This window comes from Arachis hypogaea, chromosome 18 (genome assembly GCF_003086295.3).
Source record: "Arachis hypogaea cultivar Tifrunner chromosome 18, arahy.Tifrunner.gnm2.J5K5, whole genome shotgun sequence".
Lineage (NCBI taxonomy): Eukaryota > Viridiplantae > Streptophyta > Magnoliopsida > Fabales > Fabaceae > Arachis > Arachis hypogaea.
Window position 1 is genome coordinate 129425533 of NC_092053.1, and position 16855 is coordinate 129442387.

General features: G+C 32.0%; 2 protein-coding genes across 2 annotated transcripts; both read right to left on the minus strand.

Moving 5' to 3' along the window:
• Positions 1-1348: 1348 nt before the first annotated feature.
• LOC112770541 (F-box/kelch-repeat protein At3g23880-like) lies at positions 1349-2662 on the minus strand. The gene has a single exon (XM_025814883.1). It carries the CDS (start codon positions 2660-2662, stop codon positions 1349-1351), a length of 1314 nt encoding a protein of 437 aa, XP_025670668.1.
• A 9868-nt stretch (positions 2663-12530) lies between these two features.
• LOC114925810 (F-box/kelch-repeat protein At3g23880-like) lies at positions 12531-13838 on the minus strand. The gene has a single exon (XM_029294959.1). It carries the CDS (start codon positions 13836-13838, stop codon positions 12531-12533), a length of 1308 nt encoding a protein of 435 aa, XP_029150792.1.
• Between the last annotated feature and the right edge of the window lie 3017 nt (positions 13839-16855).

Here is a 16855-nt window from a genome sequence, read left to right on the forward strand (position 1 = left end):
ATTGTTGGGCCCTAGGCTTTTTCATAAATAAATAAACATATCCAGCAATATTTTATTATTGTGCATTTGAACAACTAATGAATTTATTAGATAAATATATAGTACTATATTTTTTTTTACATTAACCACATATATTTATATATGTGTATATGTATTGAATCTAAAAAGTGTGGATAGGTAATACTCAAAACAAAAACAGTAATATTATGTCTATCTAATATAATTTATTTTTACATTAATTAAATTATATATGAATTAATTACTCACTAATGTATTCACACAATTACTGGTTGAAAATCCAATTGCTTCAACAGAATTTACATGCTTAGGATCACTAATGTATTCTACTATATACATTTGCATCTAATTTCTACCACTAAAGTGTTCTATTTTTCTAATGATATTTACAAGTTTATCTCCCCCACTGTGTTCTCTCTTTTTAATGCTGTTTACAAGTTTTGTTAAAAAAAAAAAAAATACTCATTATGAGCAGTTCTAAAAGTAAAAAAAAAAAAAAATTAGGATGTCAAGTATTTTTTGAGAAATCGGTAAGTTACTAAAATTTAAAAGTTGCGTTTGAAAGAAAGACTAAGATTGAAAGACAAAAACTAAATTAAATTTTTGTATTGTATTTATACTAAAATGAATTATGTCTTAATATCATATTTGATTTAAGATAAATATAAAAATCAGGAGTAAACTTGGAATTAAAAAATTAAAGGAGAGTGTTAATCTTTCTAAATTTCTAATGTGTACTTAAAATTTTTACTCTCAATGTTAAAGTTTTAAATAACACAAACAAATCTGATCCTAAATTTCTTTCTTTGGTTATATTTAATAATAAATAGTAACGAACATTATGCTTGCAACATTTAATTTAATCCAAAATTTAAATAAATTTTAAAATGGAAAAAAATACAATTAAATTGAATTGAATTTATTTTAATGTACATTACTAGTTTAAATTATTTTATGAGTAGAAATTTAATTTTTTGATAGGAACATATTCAATTACAGAAACATAAAAGATAAAACATCATCATCTTAAATAGATATAATCGAACCATATTGTTAAGATAATATCAAAGTTTCCTAAGCATGTTTAGCAAATAAATATGCAAGTATTAAGTTGAGAGTATAGGGTAGTATGAAGTTTTTCTAATGGAGTGGGGAATTATTTTTTTAGGATTTTTTTTTTAATTAAATGCAAAATTGTCAAATAAAAGCATGATACCAAACAAGTACAATTCCTCATAGTACACAAATAAATTTGATAATATTATTAATTACAAAGTTGGTGGTGGACTAGTGCTAGAAAGGCTTCACCAAATGAAGGTGCATACAGGCTTTAAGAGACAATAAACTTGGATTTTTGCAGCAGCATTTTGGATGAGTTGCTTTGAAGACCATTTGGTGAAACCAAACTTTCATGGTAGATATAAGCCATTCTAAAACCTATACTTTGAGAAAGATTAGGATAGTTCTCCTTTAAATTTATGCTGTCAGGTAAATTTATGCTACCATTCTTTAAATCATACAAAACTATTCTTAAAGATGGAGAAATGGCCAAAAGTTCACCACTTTCCGAGATGTAAAGAGATTGTAAAGGAGAACCCAAATTGACGAGTTGGGGATGGAAGGGAATAATTGCCAATTTAGTCCAAGATTGAACATCTCCATATTCCTTCATCTGCCACACAAACCAGCATTGTGCGTTCAAATGCTCATAACAAACAGAAAGACAGTTTCCCAAGATACATAAATAAGTGCCCATCCTCTGAAAATAATCATCTGAATCGGTATCAGGCAGAGAAAAATGACCATAAGTCTCTTTACCCAAATCAAAATAAACAACCACCTGTTGATTAACACTCCAATTAATAGTGCATGCTCGGCTACTGCCAAAAAATACCCCTTCCATGTTATCAGGCATGAAAGGGTCGTCAGTTGGGACACCAGATTGGCCAAATGGGATATCATCAATTCTTCTCCAGGAAGAAGTTGGTCCAAATGTATAAATTCTGGTACTAAATTCCAAACCAGAAGGCCCTTTCTTCCTTAAAATTCCAAAGAGTTTGTAGCTGTCACTGAGATGATCGTAACCAAAGCCACAAAGGCTGGCTTGACCGCTGATTTCCGGTGACTGGAATGTGAATCCGGTACAGGGATTCCACAACATGCCATGCGTATTCTGGTCGCCATCTTCATAAAAAAAGCATAATAATCCATGGCAAGAACCAACGATTCTGTTGTAGCGTTGTCCACTGAAGTAATCGACTTTAGGAGGTTCAAAAGGTTTCTCCATTATTGACCGTACGGACAGAATTCCAAAACTGTCGTATATGACACCATTGTCGCTGAGGGGCAAACTGTTGTAACAAGCAATTCGTAGCGAAGTGAGGCTTGGATCGCGTAAGCATGAACGACGAACGTGGTTGCGGATGAAATCAGGGGCGGAAATTAGGTTTCTCCATAACCTGCACACGCTCCTTAGGGAAACAAGCGTCCTTGCCGGAAGCCTCAGCAAGATTTCCATGATCAACTCCTCCGGAAGGTCTGTCAGCGGCGGCGTTCTTGCGGTGGCCGTGTAACGACGGAGCAGTACCATCCCTCTCGACGCGTTCTTCTCCGCGTCATTCATAATTACGATCAGTAACGTCATGGTTTCAGTTTGAGTTTGCGTTGCTAGATGACTATACTAGATGGATCGTCTATTCTAATGTTCTATTGCTTTCTATTTATAGGAAGGTTTTCATGTTTCAATATTATGATTAGCATCTCAATGGTATAGACGGTTTCAAACTTTCAATATAAGTTCAAAATCACAAACGGCCAATTAATTGAATCTAATCAAATCTTCTAAATTAAAATAATATATTGATCATAATCATAAAAGATTTGAGTTGAATTTGTTTCAAATAAATTATATAAATTGGATCCCATTTTTTATATACTTTTTCTACACAATTGAAGGGCATAATTTGACAGGATTTTGGATAAATTTTTTAAATTGATCCAATTAAATTAAATTTAAATCACAAAGGACTGGAGTTTCATAATAAATCAAATAATTTATATTTATATTTATATGTCAAAAATTTTATAATGCCGATATACTTAATAGACAATAAATATATGGAAAAGTATAGGTAACCAATAAGATTTTTGAACAATGTGTAAACAATGTGAATTAATAGAGTTAAAAGAGTAAATTTAATTAGTAGCATTAAATTAAAGTATAGTATATTTTCATTTGATTGGTAGTTGTTCATGTTGTTCAAAATTTTCATTGTTCCCCTAGCATTCCCCTAAATATATAACTACACAAACATTAAAGTGGAATCTAGCATTCCCCTTTTAAAAAATCTGATTAGAATCTTGATTTAATTTTTACAATCTTTTAATATTACATTTTTAAATAAATGAACTGATTTGATAAAAAATTTATTATGACAATCAATTTTACAATTTAAATTTTATCATAATTTTATATTTTATATTTTACATATTTAATTTATTTTTTAAGGTCACCTAAAATCTCAATTTTTCAGTATTTTGCAAAGAAACCCTTTTTTTTACCATTTTATAATTATTGGTAATGTGTTTATTTTTCTTATTTTCTATTTTCAGGATTAATGAAAAAATGTGTCATCATTGGTAATTAATTGTTAATAGAAATCAATTTTGAAACTGATAAGGTTTTGAAATTTTAAATTATTAACGATTGTTTAGGGTTTGAAAATTGGAAAGATCATAAATATGCATTTAATAATTTGGTATAGTACGCTGATAGGTAACCGTAGCATTTATATAGAGAATACCTGAACATTTGATATTTTACTTTCAAAAAAATTAAAAATAATGCTTTAAAAAAATAAATTTATCTATTTTGTGTTTTAAAGACTATATTAAGTTTACAAATAAAAAAAAATTCATTAAAAATATAAAAATTTTAAGTCTCTAATATATTTGTTTTAAACATTTTTTTTTTTACCAAAGATAGGAGACTCAAACTCGCAACCTCTTAATTGAGTATGGGGAGACTATACTATTTGAGCTATTACTCATTGGCATATTTGTTAAAAGTTTGGTTCTAACTAAAGTTTAAAGTGAATTAAATCAGCTTGTAAATTAGTTCGAGTTTAATTTGTTAACAATTTAATAAGATAAGCTTGTGAGTCAAATTTAAGGTTAAATTCATGTGCTAAATTTAAGGTTAAGCTAGCCACATACCCTTTCACAAAATTATGAGTACTCCCACCATCAACGAGGATCATCACTTGTCGATTAAAGTGGGTACCACGAACTCTAAGCATTTCTGGGTGAAACTCCCCTTCGAGTGCATTCAAGATAATCTTGGGTGGTTGTTCATCCCCTTCCCCAGTGTCATCGGAATTGGACTCTGGTTCAACGACTGCCATTTGAGGCTCTTGCATCAATTTTCATAATTTCTCTTTCCCTACTAAGAGTTGCAATGACGACTTGCAACGCTAACCAGGGGTATACTTGTCGTCGTAGTAATAACAAAGTCCCTTTTTCCGATGCGCACGTATATCGGTGCTGGTGAGTTTCTTGACCGGCGATGGTTGTGCGAGTGAGAAAGAATGGGTTGAAGAGGTGGGGGGAGAAGAATGGTTGAAGAGGTGTTGGTGTGAGTGATGAGTTTCTGAAGTTGGAAAACTGGGTGTAGGGTCTGGTTGGGTGCAAACCGATTCGGCTGCCCAAATGAGGAGCTTGGTTTGTTGCCATTGTTTTTGGTGAGGCCCAATGTTACTACTCATGCAGTTTGGCAAGAAAGACAGCTTGGATATAGGAATTGGGGCGAGCCAGTAGCAGCTCACACTTCAGGTGCTCTTGGAGCCCAGCTATAAATAGGGCCACAATCCACTCTTCACTCAGCCTGTCACACAGTTGTTCAGTTCTTCGAATTGACATGACAGGAATACATGTTCTCTTGGCCAAAACAAACATTCCAAGCATCAAGGAATGAGTCCTAGGTGTAAGTAATATTGTTGTTGACTTTCCAGCGGTACCAGGCATAGGCTACACCCATAAGATGGAAGGATAATACTCGAATCCTTTATTCAATTGGAATGTTGAATGTCTCCAAGTATTGCCTTGCCCGGAAAACCCAATCCTCTACTCCATCTCCTTTGAACATGGGAAGGTTAGCCACCTTCAATTTCCATGGCCATTGTGGTTCTCCATTCAAATTCACAGACCCCGATCTAGATCCTTCCACTACATCATCTCTCGTAAAACTGGGATCGCCACTAGCTGCCTTGTGTTTTAGACCCTCACGAAGCAGCTTTTCAATAGCACGCAGTGATGAATCCATCATTGTAAGCTGTTGTTGCATGCGTCTATGCTATACGTTCGTTCGCATCCACTAAACCACGGCTCAATGTCACTACCTCATGCTTATTGGAGAGTGTTAATTCTTCTAATCGAGTTAATCAAGTTCCTTTGGTCATTGATGCGAGGCAAATGTCGGTTTAGAAATTTGCTAATTGAAAGAGTGGATTCGTTATAAGTATAGCTCCAAACCAATAATCAACTCGAATCAAAATTTAAACAAGAGCGTCACAAAGTTACAAACAAATAACCGAGAATGTTAATTTCAGGTCGTTCTCCCTTGAACTAGCAATTAAGTGCACATCAATAGTTATAAATTCGGGGGTTTTCACGCATAAAAAGGAAATTAAAGAGACTAGAAGTTAAATGAGTCAACAACAATTAAATGGCAAAGAAATAGAATTAATAGGCAAGCAAAACAATTAACTAAGAAAGCATGAATTAAGAGCAATGATTGGACTAAAACTATATTATAAGACAATTAAATTAAACTATGAAAGATCAAAGCAATAAACTAATGAAGAATGTAATTCAAATGTATAAAAAGGGTCTTGATTAGTGATTGAGAGTTAAAGGATTCATATCCTTGTCATAACCACAACCATGGCAATTACAATGAGTTAATTCCACTTAGTTAATCCCTAAACAATGGAGAAAGCCAAGTAGGTATAATTGGTCTTAATCCACAAATTCTAGCCAACTTACTAATTAAGTTTAATAAAAGGCTAGCGTTAGTAGAAATAAGAACAATTAACAACCCAAAGCTACCATTCAATGTTGGACATTAATGATTCTAGGATCCTAGTTCCTCAATCACTAATCCAAGGGATAAAACAAGGATAGTGTAAACGATAAGACAATTAAGAGCAACTTACAGTTAAAACAAGTTATAATCCAAACTAAGGCATAAATTGCTTAAACCCTAATAAAACCTAGAGAGAAGTGAGGGTTTCTCTTTCTAAAAAAAACTATAAAAAACTTAGCAAAAAAAAAAACGTAATATGATGATTTGATGGTGTGTGGTGTGTCCCCTCCAAAAATTGAGCTTCAATATGACTTCAAGACATAAAAAATATGCCAAGACAATCTCCAATTCGCGAATCACGTGACTTTTTAAATGAGACACGCATCTAGACTTGTACGTACGCACACTAGCCAATTTTTCACTTGTGCATACGCACAAATTCGAATGTTCTTCTTTTTTGTTTCTTCATGAATTCTTCCACTTTGCATGTTTTTTCTTCTACTATTTCAAGTCATCCTTGCCTATTAGTCTTGAAATCACTCAACAAATATATCAAGGCATTGAATATAATAAAGGTGAAATTAATTTGACAATACAAAAAAGATGTTTTTAACAATTGAGCATAATTAAGAGAGAATTCACAAAATCATGTTATTTCAATGAATAAATGCAAGTTTATATGATAAAATTCACTCATTTCAAGCAAAAAAAATTATCATCAAATATAAATTCATCAGTCATCATGGACTTCTCTCAACAAGAGCACTAATTGATAGCCTGTTCAATAATTCAAGCTCAAGCAAAGGTATAACAACCACAAAATAAGAAGAAGATCGTGCAGCGATGAATTGAGTAAAATCAAATATGAGTGTGCGTATATAATCTGAAATGGAATGAACAATAATTTCTCCTTTCGAGTGAGAGAAGCACTCCTCAATGATAACAATTCATATTTTACCATTTTCTGGTTCTTTGCCTTCCTTTTTAAGCTTTTTCTCTTTCTAAGTTGTTAAGTAACTAACTTGATACTACCTCTAATTTTATTACTCTATAGCGCCTCTATTTCATAGCTAGTAGTCCTTCATCCAAGTTGGTTGCTTTTTCACAAACTTGTTTCTCTGCTTTGCTAACATTTTATCTGGCCCAATTACCTCCTCATCGCTTTCAGCTTCTTGTATTGGGTCGAAAATAGCAGCTGTTGTTAATGGGCCCGTATCAATTTATGTGTGTCATTGACCGAGAGGTTTGAGAAGCTTCTTAGAACGTTCAGTAAGGTTGGTTTCATGGATGGTTTGGTTTGTTTTGATTTGGTTCAGGAGGTTTGGTTGCCTTTTGATTTGAATTTTCTTTTTGTTCTGTTCTGCATCCTATTCAGGTAGCTCTCACCTCCGCACTCCAAGCCTCCTTTACCTGTTGAACCGCTGCTGAAGCTTCTAGGTATTTAGAGCAGGTTCTACTTTAAAACCCAAGCCTATTGACTCTTAAAAGCATGTTTCCACCTTCTCTTGGTGAAGTCTTTCTAACACTGCCAACTTTGTTATTAATGCTATCAATTATTTATCTCAGTACTATGTTTATTTTCAATTCCAATTCCACCTTCTTTTTGTTTTATCTTCTTCCTGTTCTCGTAAAATATTTCTTTTAACACTTTTTTTGCACTGATGACAAATTGTACTGGGTTTAAGATAGCAAAGCTGAATTTAAAAAAAAATTCATGGAAATTTGGTTGTTGATATAACAATTAGCATTTTTTAGCTTTCCAATTTCTTCCTCAATATAATATAGTGATTACCCCACTCCCATTCTTTTTAAACTCATTATAGGTAATGTATAAAAAAATTTATGACAAGGCTGTTTAGAGAAAGGTCTCTTTGTTAAAATAATTAATGACTATTCAATTCATGGGAAATTACGGCACGTAAAAAATGGAATCTTCAAGTATTATACAGAGACTATTGATTCGAATATAAACATGCCAAGGTAACAAAACTATTAAATAGAGGTGATCTGAATGTTGATCATGAGCTGTTCAAATACTGCATTTCAAGTTGTAGGTGCTTATGTTATTGTTAAATTCTGGGTGGTTGTATAAAAATAATAATTAATGAAAAACAAGATTGCACTTGATTTCATTAAAGCTTAAGTTGGACTACAAATATATGAAAGTTTAATAATAAAAAGATGTTTTTAACGTTCTGTTTTATAGTTTGATTCAACCTTTGTCTTTTAATTTATGTTTTCATCCCTAATTTTCTATAGTATTCCCATGTATGTGGAGTGAGGTGGTAATTCGAATTAAACTGTATGTTAGTATAATATTCACTGATTTTTTATATATGATTTTCTTTTTTCAGTAGTACTATAAGGTCAATAAATATTATTATTTTACACATAAAATACATAATTTGCACTTATATTTACCAAAAATTACATACATAAGATAATACAATTTACATTAATATTTACTAAAGTTTACATACATAAGTCAATATTAAAGAAAATTTGGTATTTATCTTCGCCAAAATTGGTAAAAATTGCTGCCCCTAAGATTTTTCGAATTTCATAAACTATTATATATATAAAGACATGCAGACAGATTTAAAAGGAGTGGTTTGGATTTATAAGTTGAGGTGAAGTGTACTTTCTTAGTGAGCCTAAATTAGTGCACCATAAATTGTGATGCTTGTTTGAAGAACATGCCTACTAGAAGAAGCATGCCATGTTGTGGAAATCCTATACCGGATTCACATTCCAATCACTGTAAATCAGCGGTCATGCCTTCTATTAATTGGAGTGTTTATCATGTGATTCTTTATTTTGATTTGGACAAAGAGACATGGTCATTTTCCCCTGCCTGATATGGATTCCGATGATTATCCCCGGAGGCAGTACACTCACTTATGTGTCTTGAGAAGCTAGAGGATCCTAAGAAATTTAGAAAAGTATTTAAGTTGTGAATTGTGATTTTAATTTCAGGAATATCCATGTATCTGTTTCAATAGAAGAAGCACATTACTTGCTGCTTATGCAAAAGAAAACAAAATAAAAATTTTAGACACGTTTACCGGAAATTTTAGAAAGGTAAGTTGCACTTTACACTTATGTTAAGCCTTGCACATTTTAATGTACCAAGTCCAATTTTAATTGATGTATAGCTTGAATTGCAGAAACAATGTTTTTGATTTTTTTTTTAAAGATAGAAAGACTCGAACTCGTGATCTCTAGGTGAATATGGAGAGACAATATTCTCGTAATTTATAAAATATTCTGGTGTATTATGAATATAATAATAGAGTTAAGGTTTATCTTTTCTTTTTAATGTACTGTTATAAGTTATAACATATACTTTATTATTGTTGTTTGGGTCACTCAGTGTACAAATACAATTTCATACCGATTTACAGATTTACATAATTGAAGGACACGTGTAGCAAATGATTAGGAATTCTGATCAGATTGTCTGAATTTTTATGAAGCCTTGTTGAAGAGTCCAAGCCAAGCCGCTTTACATATTGTTTATATTTTTACCATCATGGCATAAAAGGGTCTGATCAAATGTGCTGCCAAATCTTCCAAACGTTCGTGTTTTTTATTAGGAATATTATGACATATTTAAAAACATGACCAAAAGAATGATAAATATAAATAAGTTTTTGAAATATTTAAAAACGTGATAAAAGAATTAGATATTAAATATATATACTAAGTGATACAAATTTTGATAATCATTATTAAAAAAATAAGATTTTTAATTTTTAAAATTTAAAAAATTAAAAATTTCATATCACTTAAATTTTTTATTTTTTTATTGTGAATTACCACATTTTTTAAAAAATAAAAAAATCTAGAAATCAAATTTTATTCTGAATTTTTTTGTGTATATTTTAAATATTTATTCAAATATTGTTACAAAAATTCAGATCAAATGAATAAATTATTGAGGAGTGCTACACATACAAGTCTTTTTGACTTACAAGTCTTACAAGTTACTAGACCTTTTAATGCGTTATTCAACGTTTCCTATTTTCAAAGCACTACACTCAGAACGGTTCTTCTTCTTCTTCCTCTTCTTCTTCCTCTTCCTCTTCCTCTTCTTCTCTTCCTCTTCCTCTTCCTCTTCCTCTTCCTCTTCCTCTTCCTCTTCGTTTTTTTTTTTTTCGATTTTCATAGTTTCTGAAATCAAGCTTTGAAATCGTTTTGAAGAAGAAGAAGCAGCAGAAGATGAGAAGAAAGAGAAAGAGTTCTGAATTATGCAACGAATTTTGGGTGTATTTTTTGTAATCCTTTGAGTGTATTTCTGTAATCCTTTTGAAGATAATGGAACTTCAGAAATACACCCAAACGATTACAGAAGTACACCCAAAATGATTACAAAAATACACCCAAACGGTTACAAGAATTTACCCAAACGATTATAGAAATACACCCAAAGGATTACAGAAAATACACCCAAAGGATTTAAAGAAATACACCTAAAATTTGTTAAAATACATTTTATGCATAATTCAGAACTCTTTCTCTTTCTCCTCCTCATCTTCTACTGCTTCTTCTTCTTCAAAAACGATTTCACCATGAAAAATAGAAAAAAAAAAAGATAAAACAGAGAGAAAGAACGTAAATGAAGAAGAAGAGGAAGACGATGAAGAAGAACGTGCAGAAACGAAAGAAAAGGAGAAGAAGAAGAAGAGTAAGAGGAAGAAGAACGTGCAGCAAGAAGAAGAAGAAGAAGGAGAAAGAGAAGGCAAGAAAGAAGAAGAAGACGAAGAGGAAGAAGAATGGTTCGAAGCGTGTTTTGAGCGTTAGTTTTAATTGAACTTGTAAGGCTTACAAGCCTTAATCGCTTGTATAAGTATGCCAAGAATTACTCTAAATTATTTGTTAAATATATAATTTTTTTGTCACTTATAAAAATATAATAATTATTAATTATTTTTGTTGTATTTTTAAATCATTCAGAGATTTTTTTTCTCAGCGGCTGAATATTTTGGTATTAAATTGGTAGTTGATCCCTTTTCTATATTTAATCTAATTTAATTATAATTATTTCAATAAAACATATTAAATATTATTAATATACTTAATTAAACAATAAAAAAAATAAAATAAAAATAAAAGTACTAAAAATTATAATAATATCCAATAAATAAATATATCCAGCAATATTTTATTATTGTGCATTTGAACAACTAATGAATTTATTAGATAAATATATTGTACTATATTTTTTTTACATTAACCACGTATATTTATACATGTGTATATGTATTGAATCTAAAAAGTGTAGATAGATAATACTCAAAACAAAAATAGTAATATTATATGTCTATCTAATATAATTTATTTTTATATTAATTAAATTATATATGAATTAATTACTCACTAATGTATTCACACAATTACTGGTTGAAAATCCAATTGCTTCAACAGAATTTACATGCTTAGGATCACTAATGTATTCTACTATATACATTTGCATCTAATTTCTACCACTAATGTGTTCTATTTTTCTAATGATATTTACAAGTTTATCTCCCCCACTGTGTTCTCTCTTTTTAATGATGTATGTTTACAAGTTTTGTTAAAAAAAAAAAAATACTCATTATGAACAGTTCTAAAAATAGAAAAAAAGTTAGGATGTTAAGAATTTTTTGAGAAATTAGTGAGTTACTAATATTTAAAGGTTGCGTTTGAAAGATTAACTAAAATCGAAAGACAAAAATTAAATTAAATTTTTGTATTGTATTTATATTGAACTGAATTATGTCTCAATATCATGTTTGATTTAAGATAAATATAGAAACCAAGAATAAACTTTGAAGTTAAAAAATTAAAAGAGAGTGTTAATCCTAAACTTCTGATGTGTACTTAAAATTTTTACTCTTAACGTTAAAGTTTTAAATAACACAAACAAATGTGATCCTAAATTTCTCTCTTTGGTTATATTTAACAATAAATAGTAACGAACGTTATGCTGGCAACATTTATTTAATCCAAAATTTAAATAAATTTTAAAATAAAAAATATAATTAAATTGAATTGAATTTATTTTAATGTACATTACTAGTTTAAAATATTTTATGAGTAGAAATTTAATTTTTTGATAGGAACATATTCAATTACAGAAACATAAAAGATAAAACATCATCATCTTAAATAGATATAATCGAACCATATTGTTAAGATAATATCAAAGTTTCCTAAGCATGTTTAGCAAATAAATATGCAAGTATTAAGTTGAGAGTAGGGTAGAATGAAGTTTTTCCAATGCAAAATTGCCAAATGAAAGGATGATACTAAGTAAGTACAATTCCTCATCAGTACACAAATAAACATAGTACTTGGATAAATAAATTTGATAACATTATTAATTACAAAGTTGGTAGTGGACTAGTGCTAAAAAGGCTTCACCAAATGAAGGTGCATACAGGCTTTAAGAAACAATAGACTTAGGTTTTTGCAGCAGCATTTTGGATGAGTTGCTTTGAAGGCCCTTTGGTGAAACTAAGCTTTCATGGTAGATATAAGCCATTCTAAAACCTATACTTTGAGAAAGATTAGGATAGTTCTCCTTTAAATTTATGCTGTCAGGTGAATTTATGCTACCATTCTTTAAATCATACAAAACTATTCTTAAAGATGGAGAAATGGCTAAAAGTTCACCACTTTCCGAGATGTAAAGAGATTGTAAAGGAGAACCCAAATTGACGAGTTGGGGATGGAAGGGAATAATTGCCAATTTAGTCCAAGATTGAGCATCTCCGTATTCCTTCATCTGCCACACAAACCAGCATTGTGCGTTCAAATGCTCATAACAAACAGAAAGACAGTTTCCCAAGATACATAAATAAGTGCCCATCCTCTGAAAATAATCATCTGAATCGGTATAAGGCAGAGAAAAATGGCCATAAGTCTCTTTATCCAAATCAAAATAAACAACCACCTGTTGATTCACACTCCAATTAATAGTGCATGCTCGGCTACTGCCAAAAAATACCCCTTCCATGTTATCAGGCATGAAAGGGTCGTCAGTTGGGACAAATAATGGGATATCATCAATTCTTCTCCAGGAAGAAGTTGGTCCAAAAGTATAAATTCTGGTACTAAATTCCAAACCAGAAGGCCCTTTCTTCCTTAAAATTCCAAAGAGTTTGTAGCTGTCACTGAGATGATCGTAACCAAAGCCACAAAGGCTGGCTTGACCGCTGATTTCCGGTGACTGGAATGTGAATCCAGTACAGGGATTCCACAACATGCCATGCGTATTCTGGTCGCCATCTTCATAAAAAAAGCATAACAATCCATGGCAAGAACCAACGATTCTGTTGTAGCGTTGTCCACTGAAGTAATCGACTTTAGGAGGTTCAAAAGGTTTCTCCATTATTGACCGTACGGACAGAATTCCAAAACTGTCGTATCTGACACCATTGCCTCCGAGGGGCAAACTGTTGTAACAAGCAATCCGTAGCGAAGTCAGGCTTGGATCGCGTAAGCATGAACGACGACGAAGGTGGTTGCGGGTGAAATCAGGGGCGGAAATTAGGTTTCTCCATAACCTGCACACGCTCCTTAGGGAAACAAGCGTCCTTGCCGGAAGCCTCAGCAAGATTTCCATGATCAACTCCTCCGGAAGGTCTGTCAGCGGCGGCGTTCTTGCGGTGGCCGTGTGACGACGGCGCAGTACCAGTCCTCTCGACGCGTTCTTCTCCGCGTCATTCATAATTACGATCAGTAACGTCATCGTTTCAGTTTTTGAATATTAGGGTTTTCATGTTTCAATATCATCTCAATGGATCTAGGGACGGTTTCAATATGAGATCAAAATCACAAACCGATCCAATTGAATCTAATCAAATCTTCTAAATTAAATTATTAAAATAATATATTGATCATAATCATAAAAGATTTGAGTTGAATTTGTTTCAAATAAATTATATAAATTGGATCATAATTGAAGGGCATGAATTTGACAGGGTTTTGGATAAATTTTTTAAATTGATCCAATTAAATTAAATTTAAATCTCAAAGGACTGGAGTTTCATAATAATATCAAATAATTTATATTTATATTTATATGTCAAAAATTTTATAATGCTGATATACTTAATAAGGTAGAGAAAATCGAGATTTTACGTGAAATCGAAAAAGTAAATAAAAAACGTAAAACGTAAAATCTTAATAAGATTTAAATCGTAAAATCGTCAGACTTAGTACAAATTTCGTAAAATCGATAAACTTATTTAAAATCGTAATATCGAAAGATTTTAAGAGTTAAATCGAGATTCTAGCTACTATGCTTAATAGACAATAAATATATAACTACACAAACATTAAAGTGGAACCTAGCATTCCCCTTTTAAAAAATCTGATTAGAATCTTGATTTAATTTTTACAATCTTTTAATATTACATTTTTAAAGAAATGAACTGATTTGATAAAAGATTTATTATGACAATCAATTTTACAATTTAAATTTTATCATAATTTTATATTTTATATTTTACATATTTAATTTATTTTTTAAGGTCACCTAAAATCTCAATTTTTCAGTATTTTGCAAAGAAACCCTTTTTTTACCATTTTATAATTATTGGTAATGTGTTTATTTTTCTTATTTTCTATTTTCAGGATTAATGAAAAAATGTGTCATCATTGGTAATTAATTGTTAATAGAAATCAATTTTGAAACTGATAAGGTTTTGAAATTTTAAATTATTAACGATTGTTTAGGGTTTGAAAATTGGAAAGATCATAAATATGCATTTAATAATTTGGTATAGTACGCTGATAGGTAACCGTAGCATTTATATAGAGAATACCTGAACATTTGATATTTTACTTTCAAAAAAATTAAAAATAATGCTTTAAAAAAATAAATTTATCTATTTTGTGTTTTAAAGACTATATTAAGTTTACAAATAAAAAAAATTCATTAAAAATATAAAAATTTTAAGTCTCTAATATATTTGTTTTAAACATTTTTTTTTTTACCAAAGATAGGAGACTCAAACTCGCAACCTCTTAATTGAGTATGGGGAGACTATACTATTTGAGCTATTACTCATTGGCATATTTGTTAAAAGTTTGGTTCTAACTAAAGTTTAAAGTGAATTAAATCAGCTTGTAAATTAGTTCGAGTTTAATTTGTTAACAATTTAATAAGATAAGCTTGTGAGTCAAATTTAAGGTTAAATTCATGTGCTAAATTTAAGGTTAAGCTAGCCACATACCCTTTCACAAAATTATGAGTACTCCCACCATCAACGAGGATCATCACTTGTCGATTAAAGTGGGTACCACGAACTCTAAGCATTTCTGGGTGAAACTCCCCTTCGAGTGCATTCAAGATAATCTTGGGTGGTTGTTCATCCCCTTTCCCAGTGTCATCGGAATTGGACTCTGGTTCAACGACTGCCGTTTGAGGCTCTTGCATCAATTTTCGTAATTCCTCTTTTCCTACTAAGAGTTGCAATGACGACTTGCAATGCTAACCAGGGGTATACTTGTCGTCGTAGTAATAACAAAGTCCCTTTTCCCGATGCGCACGTATATCGGTGCTGGTGAGTTTCTTGACCGGCGATGGTTGTGCGAGTGAGGAAGAATGGGTTGAAGAGGTGGGGGGAGAAGAATGGGTTGAGGAGGTGTTGGTGTGAGTGATGAGTTTCTGAAGTTGGAAAACTGGGTGTAGGGTCTAGTTGGGTGCAAACCGATTCGGCTGCCCAAATGAGGAGCTTGGTTTGTTGCCATTGTTTTTGGTGAGGCCCAATGTTACTGCTCATGCAGTTTGGCAAGAGAGACAGCTTAGATATAGGAATTGGGGCGAGCCAATAGCAGCTCACACTTCAGGTGCTCTTGGAGCCCAGCTATAAATAGGGCCACAATCCACTCTTAACTCAGCCCTGTCACACAGTTGTTCAGTTCTTCGAATTGACACTGATACTCTTCTATGGAACCACCCTACTTCAATTTCTTGAGAGTTGTTCATGGATCATAGAACATGTTCTTGCCAAAACAAACATTCAAAGCATCAAGGAATGAGTCCTAGGTGTAAGTAATATTGTTGTTGACTCTCCAGCGGTACCAGGCATAGGCTACACCCATAAGATGGAAGGATAATACTCGAATCCTTTATTTAATTGGAATGTTGAATGTCTCCAAGTATTGCCTTGCCCGAAAAACCCAATCCTCTACTCCATCTCCTTTGAACATGGGAAGGTTAGCCACCTTCAATTTCCATGGCCATTGTGGTTCTCCATTCAAATTCACAGACCCCGATCTAGATCCTTCCACCACATCATCTATCGTAAAACTGGGATCGCCACTAGCTGCCTTGTGATTTAGACCCTCACGAAGCAGCTTTAAAATAGCACGCAGTGATGAATCCATCATTCACCACATTTGCGAGCGTGCCGGTTGCTCTATCAGCACGGTTTTTTGGAGCTATCGGCACGCTTTTTTTGTTGGCACGCTTTCATCTCTTGCCACGCTTTAAAAGCGTGGCCATAGGTCTTAACCTATAGGTACACTTAAAAAGCGTACCGAAAGGTGCACATGTCGCCACGCTTTTAAAACGTCCCAGAATGTTTGTTTGAGGTACTCTTTAAAAGCGTGCCGATAAGAAAAGATATGGCTACACTTTTTAAAACGTGGCGATAACCAGTGATACGGCCATGCTTTAAAAGCGTGGCAATAGGCTTGTAAAATTAAAAAAAAAAAAAAAAAAACCTTTTTCTTATTTTTACCTTAACCGCTGCAAAG